This window comes from Sitophilus oryzae, unplaced genomic scaffold (genome assembly GCF_002938485.1).
Source record: "Sitophilus oryzae breed Bouriz unplaced genomic scaffold, Soryzae_2.0 scaffold_179_pilon_pilon, whole genome shotgun sequence".
Taxonomy (NCBI): domain Eukaryota; kingdom Metazoa; phylum Arthropoda; class Insecta; order Coleoptera; family Curculionidae; genus Sitophilus; species Sitophilus oryzae.
In genome coordinates, this window is record NW_022146501.1 from 6,992,235 (window position 1) to 7,011,592 (window position 19,358).

The following is a 19,358-nucleotide window of genomic DNA, read 5'->3' on the forward strand; positions in this document are numbered from 1 at the left end:
ACAGGGTGTCAACGAATACGCAAAGTAAAAGCGAATCGTACTCTCTGAAATTGTGAAAAATAATTAAAAAATTAACACTTTCTGTTGTAAATATAACTGTTGTACCGAATATTTATTAACTTTATTTTCTGCTTTTTACAACTACGACGTTTTGGATAGTTAAATCACTTTTCGTTATCAAGTTGATGCTAAAATTAACTTTTAATTAATCTTTAGTTGTTTAAAATAGTAAAGTTGTAGTTGAAATACTTTTCGGCACTTACTGTATACTGGGCGTCCCATTATGTCAACATGACACTACTACATATTTTTGGAAGCAAAATACGTTAATTGATCACAACTTACCTCTATACAAAAGTGCTTCGTCTGTGCGTTAGAGGGCATCAAATTTTAAAGAGTAAACATATTTTTTAATTAGCGTTGTTTCAATTAGCGTAGAAGTTTGTTCGGCTAATTTGAATGTAAGCATTCCGAACGCTAAAATTAGTGGTAGGGATTTTCAATTAGTGGAAAAAGTTATCAAACTTTTAACTTTCTTACCATACAACGTTCCCGTAGCGCAACTCAGAACGCAAAATTTCGTTCTATTTATGTTGATCTGCGCATTGCGTCTATTGGGCCCACTATCTCATTCTAATATAACAAGAGAGAAAGAAGCAGCCATATAAAACGTAATTTCTAAATAGAAATTAGAACAATCGCCTTTCGTTTTTGTCATCATGACAGCCAAGATGACAACATCATGACAATTCGTCATGTTTGTTAATTTTTCTTTTGGTGATTTACCTTTTTTTCTAAACTCTCCATTTTATTGACTTATGAATATGGATAGGGAACAAATTCCTTTGTTCCATATAGGATATTTTGTTACTTATAATTTTAGGTTATACTATTTGTTATTTTATTTGCTGCAGGAGCCAGTATCATCTATTTTCTATATGTATTGGTGCCCCCTTTCTCTGATAGATATGTTAAAGACACACGGTAAAATAAAGTAAGTAGTTATATTTATTATCTTATTAAGAAAAAAGTAGAAGTATAGTAGTGTCAAAAATATTTCGAACCTCTCTTAACATAACAAATTAATACAATTATTTTTTTTCATTTTTTGGGTAGGTAGTTTATAGCTGGTTTATAGTAACCAGAAACTTTATTAATATATCTATTTTACTATTGTTTTAGGATTAAAACTGGACTTGAAAATGGTTCAGGATCATGATTCTCGTAAAGTCTTCTTTGCTTGGATATTCACTTTGTTACTGCAATTAGGCAGTTTTTTCGAAAATGAGATTTTTAATGCCCTTTAAAAAAATTGGCCGATCGTTTCCTGCAACAGTCAGTTCTTCTGCAGTTAAAATTGGTAGGTGGGTGGAATAAACACTGTTATTTTTTGTTATTATATTATAAAAAGTTTATTTATTTTTATGTATAAATAAATATGTTTATAAAACAGTACAATTTTTGCTTCTTTTATAATTTCCCTTATAATAGTAGTATTAATGGTCCTGCTAATTGGTTTCAAAATTGTTATTCTGAGTTGCGCTACGGGAACGCGGTCCCACTCTTTACCATGAGATGTGTCAGTCACTTTTTATTTGTTTGTCTATGTTTCCCACTAATTATACTTCAAAATTTGCGAGGAATGTCATGGGAATGTCATTTTGGCCTTTTGATTATAATCCGTCAAGAGAAAATGTGGTTAGAAATTAAAAGTTTATTGTTTTATAAGCTAAATATTAATCTATTATCTCTATGGATACAACTGATTACTGCCAGCTGTTGCTAGGATATTCTATGAATTTCAATTGTGTTTTTTAGACATTGTGAATGATGCATAGATAAAGGAAATTCATTTAGATTGGAAAGCCCGTCAAAATATATAATTAATTGTATTGGGTCGCGACCGTTGTACGCGATCTGGCGCTGCTATAGCGTTTGCTAAGAACAACCGCCAAACAATAACAGAAATAATTTTCTCGTGGAAAAAGTTAAAAGTTTCTTAACTTTGTCTATGTATTGAAAATTACTACGACTAATTTTGACGTTCTGAATGCTTACATTGAAATTAGGGGAACAAACTGCTATGCTAATTGAAAACACTAATTTCGAAGTTCTGAGTAAAGCTTTAGTGTTTTATTTAATGTCCTATCACAGACAAACGAAGCCTTTTTGTACAGAGGCAAATTGTGTCCAATTGATCTTATTTTAATTCCAAAAATACGTAGTAGTTCTGTCCTAATATTGACAATATTGATAATATTACCTTAATAATATTGAGATACCCTTCATACATATATCTATCATTTTCCTATAATTTATAATTTTAAAATGTAAAAAAAACTTTACGTATTCGATGACTTGACCCTGTATAAAAAAATGCAAACAATGTTCAAGAGGACAATGCACTTCAAGACTAAACAACCACAAACATTAGAAATTCTACCTACAGTATAAAAAAATGGAAGCAATATTCTCCAACAATATCATTCACCGTCATCTTTAATAAAACAAAACTACTTATAATTACAAACAAACACCTTTAACGTATTCTTATTTCAAAGTAACCTTCGGATTCCTTCCATATCCCCACTCCTGTCGCGTCCAGTCTCCGTCTCTCCTTTCCTATTGGTCGCCCTTGAGCTCCACGTCGCCGTTCAGCTCCCCCGCGCCATCTAGCGCGCCGTTCTCCGTTCCCCCTCCGCCGCCGCCACCGCCTTGATAGTCGCCGCTTTCTTCGTACGGCCGCAAGATGGCCCTGACCGTTTCGAAGTACTTCTTGAAGCCCAGCTTGGCGTACAGGCTCTTGGAGGCGTCGTTCTCCGGGCGGATTACGACGAAGGGTAGGTAACCCCTTTCTGTCACCTGGAACATGTTAATATGTGTGGTTGTGTTCACCACATACGACACGGAGTATTGTAGCTAAACGATTAGACTTGCAAATTGTAATTTTTCGGTTCGTTGAAGGACTATTAGAGTTAAATTTAAAAATATTTTTACAAGATACAGAGTGTCCCAATAAATATAAAATATTAAAGTTGTATTTTTTAAATGGAACATCCTGTATATTATTAAATTTTTAGTTTCTATACGTAAAATAAAGGTTATTTTGATTTATGTTTATCACACTTAAACCTTACCATTTTTGAAATATTTTCAATTTTGTGAAATTGCAGTAAACATTTTAAGGCTTGATTTCTCCAAGGGTATCAAAGTTTTTAATACTAAATATTTACTGAAGTTTATTTATTGATCAGGTATTGTGTTTCATTAATAAAAATAATACTACCTCATACAGAGTATCTAAAAAAAAATATTTTAAATATTTTCTAGCTTTAAACGCCAACTTGTTTAATTTAAATGGAACACCCTGTTATTTTAGGAGAATCAGATGCACAATTTAATTGTCTATCAAATTGTATTATACCATTTTTTACTTATCTCTTCATGTTTTCGTACAAAATGTATTTTTTATAATTTAGACGTTATTTATCAATATACCCATGGAATATTGACATTTTAGGTTATTTTTAAAGATGTAACAAATTTTTAAAGAGTACAGACACTAATATTGTCGATAAAGTTTGTTTATTTCATTAAAAACTAGAAAACCCTGTTTAAATATTTGTTAAAGAGGACCAATTAATATGATTCCAGTATCCAAACTACATTAATTGACTGTTTGCGTTGATTAATAATAATTGCTCCAAATTCTAAAACTGAATTTTGCATGTGTATTATAAAAGTGTACAGAGAATGTGGTAAAAAGTAACTCCCTAAAAATTTTATTTCATTTTTTGACTAATGCTTATTTATAACACAACTTATTATTATATTGGTTTCTGATTCAAATCCACATTTATTTAGAATAATTTATTAATTAACACAATTAAGTATGTAATTAATTAATATTTGAGCGGAAAAAATGGTGGTATATTTTAATTAATGGTATACTCTTTTGTAAAGATTTAAATAGTTTTCTTTTTGTATGCAAATGGGCTAGTGATATTATTGTTTTTAGCACCTGTACATTTTGTATATTTGTTGATTTAAAAACAATCTATAATGTCAATATTCTATGAGTATATAATGATAAATTAGGTCTAAATTATAAGAAAATGCATTTTCTACGAAAACTTGAAGGTATAGGTAAAAAATGGAATAATACAATTTGATAGACAATTAAATTGTGCATCTGATTCTCCTAAAATATACAGGGTGTTTCATTTAAATTAAACAAGTTACAAAGATAGAAATTATTTAAAATAAATTTTATACACTCTGTATGAGGTAGTATTATTTTTACTACTGCAACACAGTAACTGATTAATAAATAAACTTTAGTAAATATTTAGTATTAAAAACCTTGATAGCCTTGGAGAAATGAAGCCTTAATTTTTTTAATGCAATTTTACAAAATTGAAAATATTTCAGAAACGGTAAGGTTTAAGTGTGATAAACTTTAATCAAATTTAGCTTTATTTTAACCGTAGAAACTAAAAATGTAATAATTTACAGGGTGTTGTTCTATTCAAAAAAATAACTTTAATATTTTTATTTATTTGGAAAAATATTTTGTATAATAATTTTGTATAATAAAAAAGTGTAATAAATTGTAGCTCTAATAGTCGTTCAACGAACCCAAAACTTACAATTTGTAAAAATCTAATCGTTTAACTATAATACTCCGCATCGTATGTGGTGAACAACCCTGTATTACAGAAATATACTTATATAGTTTAAAGCTCTAAAAAGTGATGCCCAAACGGTGAAAGAGAAAAATGGAATTTTACATAAATGTATTGGGGTAATGTTTTCTGTATACAGAAACCCACACATACGGGACAATATTTAAGTTTTCAGGCAAACCATTCTGAAGCAAGTAAAAAAGAAATAGTTAAAACTTTATGTCAATGAGCAAATACCATAATATGGTACCATATTATGGTATATGGTCATTTATGCTTGGTCACTGCATATTATGCAGTGACCAAGCATCACTTAATGTTGAATTAAATAATATTAAAACGGATTTGCTTCAGAATGTTTACTCCGAGTATCCATAGACAGAATTATGTTGTAGAACTTGTAAAACTGACTTATTGGTTCATCGAGGAGGATTCTCTCTCTCTCTCTCTCTCTCTCAAAGTTTTAGGAATTAATTTGGTTCACACCTGATAACGGTCAGTGATCCTTCTGACCGAAACATTGTGATAATCGAAAATAAATAAAGACAAGTATTCAAAGGCTTAAAGCTGGCTAAAGAGAGATAGAGGTTAGATGTCACTTTAAACTTGACTTACCAAGTTTGTTAGGTGTTTGGCTAATAACATGCCGTAGCCTTTTCTTCTATATTCAGGTCTCGTTTGCATGGAAAACATTGCACCATAATAGGACTGTACCATCCAGGCAGCTAATTCACCTATTTAGAAGTGTTTTATTTTATTTCTTATATACCTATATTTATAAAATAAACCGATTTTCTTCTATGTTAGATATGAATTTATAGGTCATTCATAAGGTTTAGCTTTAAACTACGCAGCAATCAACATTGATTGAAATTGTTGGTTATTCTGATTTCGCTTGTTTGCTTGGCGTTGCCAATAAATTTAAGAAATTTGAAAATTTATCGATTGTTATCAGGTAACGTCAAAAAAAGCCAAGAATTAAATATAACGATTAATTTTTTGACCATAATTAAATTTGTTTTACATAATAATGTAGAAATAAGTTATTGTCACTGTGATATTTGCGGTATTTGTCGAAAATTTGTACGGATATGTCGATATACCTTGGGCAGAAAAGACGCCAAAACAGGGCAATTTATCGATGAGCTTCTCGAATACTTCTATGCATTCCATTTGGTTGGCAGGATAGAGATCGTGGATCATTTGAGCGTGTTCCTGTTTCAGCTGGCTGATTTCTCCCTGTTCGGCTATCACACTGCAAAACAATGAAGAATAAGAATGAGAGAAATATTAGGTTTTTTATCTTTGTATCGAAGCGGGCCTTGATTTTGAGTTGACCTAGTTGCCTAATTATTTTTTTTATCACAATTTAATATTCTATATCATTATTTATCTGCATAATTAAATACTTTTGAAAAGGTAAATCAACATTCTATATTAGTATTACCATTTACAATTAAAAAGCCAGGGTTACAACTGCACTATTAAATGGAGAATTTAGAGAGAATTGGAATGGAACAAGGGATTCCATATCATGGCCTGTTAGGTCCGTTGTTGCCTGTTGTTGCGTTGGTCTTGGCCTGTTGTCCGTTAGGCAACTTTGATTAATAATAATAGCTCCCGTATATAGCGTTTAACGCCTTGAGAGTAGCAAGGTACAGCTTGCTATACTAGAGCCGTTCGGTATACAAGGAAGGTAATGTGGCTAGCACTACGCTTCAACCGCCTATTATTACCTCAGGATTGTGAATCCCAAGTACTCATTTAAGGCTGAGTCGACCTAGGTACCCAAACTATTTTTATTTTAATAAAAATAGTCGGCTGATGAAATGCCGGGTGTGGGAATCGAACCCACACCTTGAGATTGGTAGACGAGAGCCTGTACCTCTACGCTACCGGGCACCTTTCATTTATTAGTAAAATACCTCAGACAAGTTGGTCTTCAATGGATTAACGCAGCGGTGTTTACTAAAAAATAACTATTTTATTTTGTTGATTTTCTTACAGTGCAAGTGGCAAAATACCCAAAGGACTTCTTAGGACACAAAGGAAGACACGCAATAGCCTTACTAGTTTGCAAGAACAAGGGAATCTTAGTCTTGCATTTGCTCATCACTAGTTCTACTCAACTGATGAGCCTCCAGTATAAAAGTAAAGTGTTTTAATGTGTTATGGTGAATTAGTGTTTTATTTTGTAGATAGTTACTACTGATGTAATGCTGATGGAACTCTGTTACTTACGCTTGTGCTTGGGCTTCGTCAGCCTGTGGTTCGATCTGACCATAAACGTCCCCATACAGTTTCTCCATGGAGCCTATGTTGACGTAAAAATCCTCGATTTTGCCCATGATCTTCGCGTGCGTGAAGTTCAGGTAGATCGGTTTCGACCAATCTATAAGCACGTCTTCCGTTTCTAATAATTCTAAGTTATCTAGTTGATCGCAGGGACAGAAAACGCTGAAACTTTCGTACAATTTGTTGTTTGGCTGGAATGCAAAACGAACAGAAATAATTAATAATTAAAGATAATAAAATAGTTAAATATAAAGCAGAAATAGTGTTCAATTTCCACAAACTTCATTTATTGCAATTACTCCACAATCTAGCTAATAAGAGTCTTCCAATATATGAGGGGGCGATCTCATGATTTAATTATATCTATACAAATATTTTAAGTTTGAGGTCTTCTAAATTATACAGATTGGTCCGAACTGTATTCAGGAAACTTCGGCAGCATATTCTGCAGATAAAAATAAGTAAAAAAGTTCGTATAAATGTATGTCCTAAAATGTTAAGTTTTGGAGATACAGGGTGTAGAAGTTTCATTTTTATTTCGATTTTTTCCAAATAATTTTTGACGTAGCGTCAATATTTGGATGAAAATTGGTGTCTGGGAGTTTTTTGACATGAGAAATTTGATTTTGATGTCAATATGACTACTACTTGTAGAGGGAGCCACCTACATATTTTTAACTGGTTTGAAGAGTAATAACTTTTTGTCCGTACCTGTATAAAACTACAGAGTAAAAAAATATACATTTACGACATTTTTTAAAAAAGGTCTCTTGGTAAGAATCGTCACGAGTAATTGTTCTCGAGATATTTGGAATCGAAATTAGCAATACCTGTCATCATTGACATAAATTAAACATGTTGACTAAATAGTTATTAGAGTGAAATCATAAATTTGAAATGATTTTATGTCAAAAGTTTAACAGAAACTGTTTTATCATCATTTTTTCCCAAATTTATCATTTCAGTCAAATAACTATCTACTCAACATGTTTATTTTTTGTCAATAATGACGTGTATTGACTAGAGGCATTTTAAACATCTTGAGAAGGGTTGCTCGTAGCGATTTTAACCAAGAGGCATTTTTTACGTAAAAAATCACAGAAATATATATTTTTTCACTCAGTAGTTTTATAAAGGTACAAGAAAAGTGTGAGTGGATTGGGTTATTTCTTTTTTAAAGAACACCCTGTATATTATTGCATTTTTGGCTTCCTTTCTGATCACTTTACATAATCCTAAGATATTATTAGATATGTTTTGATACTTTCAAAAATATTAATAAATAAAACTGAAAACATTCCTTTTTTATTTACTTTTACTACTAGGGCTTGGCCTTGCCAAAATTATCACCGATTGTCATTCCCATCGTATGGTATAATTATTTTCATTGGTTTTCCAATATTTGAACATTTATCGAAAAAGTGTTAGAAAGTAATAAAAAAGCTTCAATTTTTCAGCAGCATAAAAAATGTAAAAGCCTCTGACAGTAGAGATAAAAAAATGGTCTTTCTTTTCAAACTCATAATTTATCTTCAAATAGAGAAAAGGGCCAAAGCCAATCATTTGTTCCCTTTCATTCGAAAATCAGCCTTTTGATTTTTTACATTTTTTATTTTTGGAAACTGATGTAATGGGATAAAACCGTTGTTTTAGGCTGTATAACCATTGTTTTAGGCTTATCTAGATTTGCGTAGCTTTGAATTCGGGTTTGACTAATTTTAAGACAATTCTAATAAATTATATCTATCAGGGTTACCATACGTCCGAATTTCCAATTTCCTCAGAGATATCTGGATTTTTAAGGCGAATCTAACTGTAAAAAAATTACTTTGTTGAATATTCTAATGGTACCAATGTCACATATCTACTAAATCGACTTTGTTTTAAGGTTTTTCAATAATTGTGAATTCTTTTGTCTATAATTTGTTATGATTACGTGTACTTTATGAATATAAGTCTGCCCAAGGATCCGGAGTTGTGAAATCTCATGTAAAACCAATTCAGTTTATTTTATTTAGTATCTCTTTAAGCACCGAACCTAACCTAACCAACTTTGTTATAAATTGTCAGTATCAATATTAGTCATGTTTATTTCTGTAATAGTTGAAGAGTGGAAATACCAAAGGGGGTAAGTGCCAAATTTTTCAATATTAAGTTACTGCATTAGAAACGTAATAAATACCATACTGCATGTCCTAACAAAAATTACAAATGCCAAGTGAAAACGTTTATTTTTTATGTACAGGGAAAATCAAATTCGACGCTTTTAAATGGAAACACCCTTTTCTATAGGAGATAGACGAAAACTAATATGGGTGTCTGGAGCTCAATTTTCATCAAAAACATGATGGTGAAAACCGTACATCAATAACTTTTACCGTTTCGAAGTTACGGGGTGCTTTTCAAAAATGTACATTTTTAACAAATCGCTGTAACTTTTTTGCTATGGAAAATTTTGTATTTCTATGAAAACATTTCCAAAGTTTACCTTTTTACGTAGAATTTAATGGTTTAGATATAATTTTTTTTAAATTAATAATTTAAGAGTTATCAACAGAAAAATTGATTTTTTATTTGGAACACCCTCTATATTTTTAATTAACCGAAAAGAATTTAAATATTTTTAAATTCTAATAGTTATCAATATAATAAAAGAATAGTACAAAGAAATATTCACATAATACTTTTTGTAAATAAATGGTTTAAAGAAATGATAGCACAGACTAATTGTGTTAAAAGTATAATGTGTTAAAAGTACTAGGACAGATTTATAAAATAAAAAAAATCTCCTCTGCCCCGGCACGTAAAGTATGTTAATTCTTAATATTTTCTTAATAATTTCGTCTATATTAATTCAAAATGGTACATTTTCATTTGTAAAAAATACAGATTTTTAATGTGATACACAAAGTATTTTGCATTTAAAGATTTGCGAATCATATATTATAAAATTATGCAGAGAATACATCAAACCTTTTATGGCCTTTAGTAACTACAAAAAAATGCAATAAATTTTTAAAAACAGTTTTTATTTCCTTTTTTTTTCTTTACTTAGCCCAATAACAGCCTGCTAAACTTTATTAACTAAGTAGAGATATATTTTTTCTAATTTTACACACCTTTACTGAGTTTTATTTATTTTCATTTAAGTTATTTATGCAGTATTTATTATAATATGTTGCGATATTTGACATTATACGTATATGGTAATTCTTGTGGTATATAATGGCCTTTCCTTATATGTTTTTTTCCATAGAGCTGTTTCTTAATGAACACAATTACACTTTTAAAATAGAATTTTTAATCGCTCTATATTCTTATATTTAGAAGGATATTATCGTTTAAGTTTTAATAGGTCTTCTAATTAGACTGTATCTCATTAAACCGCAGGTTTTGCTTTGGTTTAGCAAAATTAAAGTAATAAATTCTAGCGGGAGGTTGTTGGTTTTATAGAAAAATTTTATATTTTAATTTATTTACATATAGTAAATTAATTTAGCTTTTAATAAATGCCTAGAACATGTTAAAGATTTTTATTTTTGGGTATTACCGATTTTTTTTATTGAAATAACATATTGGTACTACATTGCTACATAATAATATAGTAACCTTTATACTTTATAAGTTGTGTATATTTCTGAAACTGAATAAAATATAAAAAACAAAAATTCAGATTTCTATGAATAGTCAACGTATCTTTTCGAGATGTGACGTTATTAAAATATTTTTTTCCATAGCAACTATTAAAATTACCTTATATCTATCAAAAATAGTAGATAAAATAGTACTTTAACCGAAAGGATAGATTAAATGATACTTTAACGCTTTTACGCTTCTCGCGCGTTTTTTAATAGCTTCCATTTTTGAAAATTTTTGTATTCCTTTTCATAAGTTATTCGGGATTTAAATAGAAGTAGTTTGGATATGGCGTTTGTCGCCTCAGCCTGAATATCTGTTGGTAATTTACTTATTTCGTTTTGAGCCATTTCTGGTTCCAATTCAATCAGCAATCGACACGAAAGAGAATTAAAAAATGTTGACTCAAAACTGACAACTAAAGAGACAGCTTTATTTATTTGTCAAATTACATAGAAACCAACGCCAACCCAGTACAATATTTTTTCTACTCGTAATAAATTCCTTGAAATAATAATTTCTGAATATTTTTTAAAACGTAACTCGCTATGGGAAAAAATATTGTTTTATACACGACGATAAAATTGCATTATCATCAGCCGAAATAAAATTAATCTTTTCGGTCGTCGATAAAATACCATTTTATCGTTCTGTATAAAAAATAAATATTATGTCAAAGTTTAATGTTAGATTTGGCCGTGTTTTTCTAAAATATAGAAAACTTTAACAGCTATCAAAATATGAGTAGGGGAGAGGTAGTAACAGTGAACACTGAGACAATTGCCGTACCGAGCAAGCAATTTTAAATTTGACGCCAAAATAAACAAAATCCGTTGCAGATGGCGTTGTCTGATACTCGCCGGAAGCCTCACGGCTGGCACTTCAAACGGGTTTCAGTTATCCATGATTACAGTAAGAGTGTACACTAAAGTAAATTTTGTTTTGCTCTAGAACACGTTTTTTAAGAACTATTGGCTGTTTTATTAAAGGTACGTACCATAAAGAATACTCGTTGTTTATGTTGAACCATAAAGTAGCACATTAAACAGTTATTTTATATTGCTAGGATTATATATTTAATAATTTGTAAAATATTTTATTTAGAAACAATGAGACATTCTTTGTGACGGAACACTAAGACTATGCTATTAAATAGTTCAATTTTTTTCAGATCACAGAATGTCTAGAATCTGAGCCACTAAATTTTGTAGTCTTCATCGTCATCCAATTCAAGACGACTATGTGCTTGTAGAATTTAGTGCTAAACAGAAAGTCTATTATGTGGGAAAAATTATATCACAATGCAATGAAAATGAATATGAAGTTTTATTCATGAGGAAGAGTACAAAAGGCTTTGATAGTTTTTTTGCTCCAAATGTCCCAGATTTGTCATTGCTCGTGGAAAAAGATATAAAAATGATTGAACACAGGGATTAACAAAAAGGCAAACATCTTTGTTAAAATTTGAAATTAATTTCACTAATTTAAACATAAAATAGATTTTAAAGTCATTAAGATAATGTTACATTGAATTAAGAAGCAAATTTTGAATGTTTATTTAAGTTTAAAAATACGTCATAAGCTTGTTCTGACCAAGAGTTAGAACAGTGGGACATTTCCGTTTTTTTAATAAACATTATTTAAGTTTATTTTTCGTTTTTTCATTTGAACTGAGTTTACTAATTAGTTCCTAACGACATACAAAAAACTGAGTTTAATTTGCAGTGAAATATATCTTATAATATAAAAGATATTTTGTCTTAAAATTTTGTGTCTCACTGTTACTACCTCTCCCCTAACTTACCGTTCTTGTCATTCCTGGAAAGTGCAATATCACAGCTTGCTCTGGCCAATTCTTTGTAACGTAGAAGTGAAAATCCCAAACCCTGTCGTTTACAAAAGTCTTTAGAGTTTGATGAAACTGAAACAAAACATAATTGTTAATAAAGAAATCCAAATCGAGTGGAAATTCTTTAACATTCTACAGTTCCATTTAATACCAAAATTTCTATGCTAAATGCCATTCTCTTAGTCTATGTATAAAAACCATAGAGTGATATTTTTTTAATTAAAAATAGATATCTCCAAATTCAAAGAAGATCAAAGAATTCTTAAGTTAGGCGCTTTCTGTGAATCAGTCCGACTGATTCATTTTTACTGAAATAATAATGAACGTGATTTACTGAAATAATAATGATATCGTCCCATTGCTGCCAAAAGTCACTAACTTACTTTTTATTACTTCCGAGAAAAATGCGTCTAAAGATTTGTGATTTTTAAGTCATTGCATAAAGATGTTATAGTTAGTAACTATTCGGTATTAAAATAAAACAAAAATAGTCAGAAATCGTTGTTAATGACTTTTGCAATCGATTCTCCGCTTCAATGGCTTAATAGCCGTAAAACTCATCGCAACTTTATTAGAATATTTTGAACGGGAAAGCGGTAGTAATGGACCCTTATATCCCTTAAGTGCTGTTAAGGTGAGTTTTGTTGATGTAAATAATGACTGTTTATATATTTTTTATAATTAATTTATTTTTGTTTCCTAAAAACCGGGTGCGTCTAAAAGTGGCTCACCCCCTATAACTTTTTTATTTTTTCAGATAAAAAAAATAAGTTTGGTATGTTAGTGTATGACATAAATTAGGATTGATTGGCTTATTCAATTGTTCTTGATCACTTCCTGTTTCACCGGAAATGACCACAACTTTTACACGGTATCTTTTTACTTTATTCGATAGAAAATGTCATTCTGAATAGGATGACATATCATATGTTAACTTTTGACTTTCTTGCTTAATAAAAAATCGTATTTTAAAATTTAATCTAGAGTGCCATCCATCTATGTTAAAAACACTAATTCTTAATCAAGGAGCCTTGGAAAGATAGATTTGATCGTCTAATGTTTTTAATTGCTTGTCCTGGCCAGTTAGAAAATGCTCAAATCGTATTTTTAATCATATCTCAATTTTTTCAAATGGAACGAGGGTGGCTCATTAACATATTTGGAAAAATAATATTTTTCCAAACTTGGTATTTCGAGTCAAATTTCAAAAGTCATATGCAAAAATGTCAAAAATTGACATATGATATATCATTCTATTCGGAGTGTTATTTTCTATCGAATAAAGTAAAAAAATACCGAGGGTGCCATTTAAAAATCAAAAGTTGTAGTCATTTCCGGTAAAACCGAAGGTGATCGAAAACAATCGAATACGTCAATCAATCTAATTTATGTCATGTGCTAACGTACCAAATCTCGTTTTTTAACTAAAAAAATAAAAGTTATAAGGGGTGAAGCCACTTTTGGAACTCATCAATATTTTGATTAAAAGAAAATATGTTAAAGTGGGCAACGCTGTGCCGGTGAAGCTTAATCACGTGGCTGACAGTTTATTTGATATGAACTATGCTTTTGTTCGTTTTGGCTGAACAATGATTCAAACTGAAGTGTGGGGAACATATTTTTGTTCAGTTTTCCAGGTTTGAGAAATTCAGAATTTCCAGATTTTTCTAGGAAATATTGAAGAATTGGCTTCTAAAACTAATTTTCCAATATAATTTCAGACCATACTCGCGGCTTGCCAGACCATCACCATCTATATGAATTTTCGTCGTTTTGGTACATCAAAATATTCCGTAACCCACTTATATCGTATATGATCAAAAAATACGGCGTCAGTTGAAGCGAAAATGAACATCGATGACATTCCCCATATAATTTACATATAAAATGACAGCGATCTTTTATGAGAAGGAAAACATGGTCCTGTCGAGAAAGGAAAACGTTTTCGGAAAATTAAGCACGACACGAGAATGATTTTCTTTTTCCCGAAAGAAGAAGATTTTGTCAATGAAGATATCGACGGTCTTACTTTTTCCCGGATGCTGAAAGGTTTTTGATTGATTATATGCAAGCGAGGGTTTTTGTTTATGGATTACGAAAAGAAGAAGAAAGAAAAAAGAAAAGTCGGGATATGAAAATTATAAGACGTATTGTACAGGGGTGTCCCTAATATTTCATGGACATAGAATTCTTCTAGAATCTTTGTATTTTTGATTCAAAATAAGTTAATAGGACACAATTAAACTTTATACGCAAAGTGCTTCGTTTATCTGTTCGAAGATACACGCAGTATTATTTCATATGGTTCTCTCAACGGTAAAATACAAGAGAAAAATGATTGGGTAGCTTTGATAAATTTTACTGTGGAAATGCCATATGAAATATAGAACCGAAAAATAAATTCAAAGTAAAAGTAAGTATATTAAAAAACACGCTTATCACCGCAGGACTCGGAAGCGACTGATGAGAATTCAATTGGCAAATACGGGTTAATATTAAAGGGCAAAAAGAAACAAAATGGCGAATAATGCGGCGCGTTCGGTTTTCTAACGATTTTTATTTTTTAGATTAATTAGAAGCTTACCTGTATATGCATATCACAGGCAACTAAATAAACTAGTAACCCTTTGAATAATAAAGAAGACTAAAGCCGGAGTCTCATGCATACGAAATCCGATGACACGACGATCCGACGGTGCTCCTATTGGTCGAAATATTTTGACACCAATTTTTATCCGATATTTTTAACTAATCGTCCGACGTCGTATAAAGTTAAATTTTGTTTAACTTTTGTACGATATCGTGTGTTTTTTAACCTCACTTTTATTGAAAACATTACGATTTTAAAATCAAGTTTAGTGGGAAGTGGGCAATTTCGAAGGATATTTGGCGAGGAAGTTATTTTTATAAGTGTTTCTCCAATAATACATGGAATAATACATAATAATAATACATAAATTACAAGTCTAAATGTCAAAACTGTCAAATTTCGGAACGAACTTTTGGATGTATGTGACAGGCTTTTTTATTTCACACGATAACTTCAACTTTCAGGATGTCGTACCATCGGATTTCGGATGCATGAGACTCCGGCAAGGAAGAACATATCAACAATCTTAGGTACACCGCGATGGGCCTCAAATATGCCGACTTAAATTCCGGTTTATCAAGTGTCGTTCTAATTTTATTTAAAAAATGTAAAACTATGATGTAGAGATTGGGCGTGGGGTAGACTCAATAATTTGTTGTTTTTTATTTACGTTGTGAATAAATGTTGGTAGTTTTTAAAATTGTTATAAAAATATATAACTCTAATAAAAATAGATATGTTATAATAATTATTTATTAACACAAACATCCGATGCGCTACTGAAGCAGGTAAGTCAAATTGACGTATCTAAATTCTTTGACATCTAATCTTTGACAAGTAGTAAATAAAAGCAAAAATGCAAGAAAATATATGATTAGTTAATTTAAGTGAATTTCATAAATGATCGGTTTACTACTCTTATGTATATTATATAGTAACTTACTAGCGAAAAGTTGTTCCAATATTTCACTCGATTTTAGACCGAGATCTACCGCACGCTACACAACCAACTATTTTAGAGTTTTTTTCGATAAATCGCAATAGCGTCACTGTTAATTTAAGTTCTGCCATAATTTCCATCTAGGTTTACTACCTTTATACAACTGTCAGTAGTAAAATAAATAATAAATAACATAAAATAAGCTCTGTAAAGACTGACAAATCCACAAAATTTCAAATCAAATTCAAATGCATATTTCAAATGAATCGTCAAACAGAACTGTCAAGGATCCCCACCCTAGAGAGCTTTTATGGTGGCTTTTAAGTGAGTGTATTGAACTAAGTAAGTGGATTGAACACAAGATTACGAAGCAAATACAAATTAAAGAATACCTGATTTAAAAAATAAAAAACAAAGTTGTAACCAACAAAATTCGCGCTTTCGTTCAATAATAAAACCGTTTATTATAAAAACAATTGGATTATGTGGTTAAGTTAGCTGTTAGAGTTAAATTTTCGATTTTATATAATTTAAAAATTTTTGCTCTCCTTTATGAATTGGCACGCCACTGTAAAAAGCCATGTGCTAATTATTTCTTCATTCCTTTAATGTGACTCTGTATTTTCTTGATTGGGGAAGCCATTCCAGTTTGCGAAAACTTAGATTTTAGCGAACGAAGGCAAATTAACTGTCTCACGTCAAATTAGGCGTCAAAGCGGCGCCGAATATCTGTCTGAATTCTAGGGCTTCCGTGATTGGAGGCATTTTTCAGGCCGATATTTGCAGAAATAATGAAGGGTGTACAGGCGATGTATCATTTCGAACGTCAGCTATGATTTAGCATTAGTAAACCTGAAAATCCTAAAAATCCTAAAAATATTTTAAAAGAATTAATAGTCATAGATAAATGAAACATGTTTAGATTGGAAAGTTTCCAAAAGGCCAATGTAAATACTATTTGGCGCTATTCTCACAACGGTCGCGACCTAAAGCTTTTGGTAATTTCGGAGCGGTTCCTCTTTTTCCGGAATTATGTCGCTAAATATTATTATTTATTCAAATTTTTATTATTTCCTTTTAATTTTTTAAATAAAATACAGTGTGTTGCATACAAAAAACTTTATTTTATATAAGAATATATGATTATGAAATACCTGGAATGGAACATTGGAAACCGACGTTATACCACGATCTAGGATGTTTTTTCATGCACAGCACAGCTTTTTAAGTTTTTCATGCTACTTTTTTACAATTATTATCACGGGTTGGAGTAAATAAAATTTAAATTAAACTCACAAAATAGCAATAATTACTTCGAAAATGGACGCTTTCAACACTTTTCGATACTTTTTCAATGACAACAGTTTAAACGTGGTTTAAATTTTGAAAGATTTTATAATTTCTGAAGATTCTGACTTTGAAAAGAAACAATTATTTCTGTTCTTGTTTACGGTTGTTCTTAGCAACCGCTATAGCAGCGCCAGATCCCGTAGAACGTATGCACCCCAAAACAATTATAAGTTTTAGCGGCAAGCCAAGCATTAAAATATAAACCTGTTTCTTTTATCTATGATACCGGTTTCTTGAAAAGCTGTGTCTAAATTCCCGGCGAAAAAATTCACCTTATTTTTGCGCTATTTCTGTCGTAATAAAGTGCTGGAAGTAAAGAGTTGGAAGTGCTTTAACGCAAAGAAAGAATGAGAGGAAGGTTTGGTAAAACAATACAGGAGTATCGCAATGGGCCCAAGGCCTCCGAGTGAGGGATCAAATATGATCCCAAACCCCAGCAACCTAACCTAACCTAACCTACTACCCGAAACAGCGTTACATCACACAAACCTCGTACCTGAGTTTTAGTAGTGTCAATAACTAGCAAAAAACTAAAATACTAAATATTATGACAAACCCACGATTTCAATATTATTTTAATGCGATCAACAAGAACTGTAACCGGAACGGCGTGAAATACATAGTGGACATTTCTGATTTCTACCGTATACAGCGCTGCGGTCGGAATTTTTTGAAATCAACTGAAATGCTCCGATTTTTCTTATAAAGGTAAATTTAAGTCTAAGAACTTATGTAATTGTGTAATGTATGCGAAAATAGTTTTATACATTTAATGGAATTGATGAAATTATTATGAAGTTATATACTAACTTTTACCGTCAAATAAACTCAAATAAAACGTTTGAGTTATTGCAAGGTTTAGGTAATATTTAAATTCGACTCGAACAAAAGTTGTGCGAAGTTAAAAACGAAAAAAAAAACGGAATTTCCGTAAAAGTTCTAACTTCTTTCCTGCAGATTCAGACCGGTTTGAAGTTGCTGCGCATTTGGAAGTTGAAAAAAGGCGTCTTTTACTGACACGAAAGAGCTCTAAAAGAATAAAAATTCGTATATTACATCTTACCGCAAAAAGTCTCTACTTTATGCACAGAAAGGAAATTGAAATACAAAAGATTTTATTTTAATTATACTGATAGATCCAAAATGATTGAAAGAGTTTGGTAAACCTGTCATATATTTCCTGTTTTTTTCTACAATTTCATGTAAATTTTGAAAAGGTCAAATATTACCTCCCCAGATTTATGCAATAGTTGTATTAGACTTTTGTGAAGAGGCGTTAAAGTTGTACTGTCGTCTAGAATTTCGTTTTATTTGGAACGGGCATCTAAAAGTTATTTGCAGAAATCTACCTCCAAATTACTAATAATTTATAATACGGCCCAAACAAAGCTACAATTCGTTTTTTATTCTTTTACTGGTAGGCACAAGGAACTTTATTAAACTATACCAATTAAAAAAATATTTACATAATTCCCTATTCACAGTCAAAAAATGCCCCAAATTATTGAGAAATTCACGCCTTACAATACAAAACTATTAAGGGGAGAATCATTAGCATTCTACTAAGGTGTCGTTTTTAGTCAATCTTAATTTCTGTATTTAATATGCCCATAAAGATGGTTCTTGAGTGTGCTCAAAGCGAAGTCAATGTTTTTTCTTCAACATGAAGAATATTCGTAATATGTTATTTTCATGAAGAATATTCATGTCTATCTTATATATCTATGTTTAAGAGAGGAGATAAGCTGCCCTCAAACTATAGAGGCATAAATCTTCCCTAAGCACCACACTAAAACTTACGATAAAAAGTGATAACAACCAAAATAAACGACTTAACATGCTTAGCAGATAAAACAGCAAGGTTTCAGATCAGACGGGTATGCACAGACGCAGTTTTGTCATAAGACAGATAACAGAAAAAATCAATCAAATATAACAAACAGCGTATATGTGTTTTATTGATTTAGAAAAAGCGTTCGACCATGTGCAGCTAAGAGACGTTGTACACCTTCT

General features: G+C 30.9%; 1 protein-coding gene across 2 annotated transcripts in view; it reads right to left on the reverse strand.

The window, feature by feature from the left end:
• Positions 1-2,481: 2,481 nt before the first annotated feature.
• LOC115882692 (glycine N-acyltransferase-like) overlaps positions 2,482-19,358 on the reverse strand; it is a 47,166-nt gene continuing 30,289 nt past the window's right edge. For both annotated transcript variants that reach the window (XM_030900901.1, XM_030900900.1), the window contains 5 exons: positions 12,421-12,537; positions 6,927-7,171; positions 5,789-5,940; positions 5,301-5,419; positions 2,482-2,862 (listed from right to left, as the gene is read on the reverse strand). In XM_030900901.1, the coding sequence (XP_030756761.1) occupies positions 2,623-2,862; positions 5,301-5,419; positions 5,789-5,940; positions 6,927-7,171; positions 12,421-12,537 (873 nt within the window). In that variant the 3' untranslated portion in view covers positions 2,482-2,622. The remainder of the gene's footprint in view (positions 2,863-5,300; positions 5,420-5,788; positions 5,941-6,926; positions 7,172-12,420; positions 12,538-19,358) is intronic.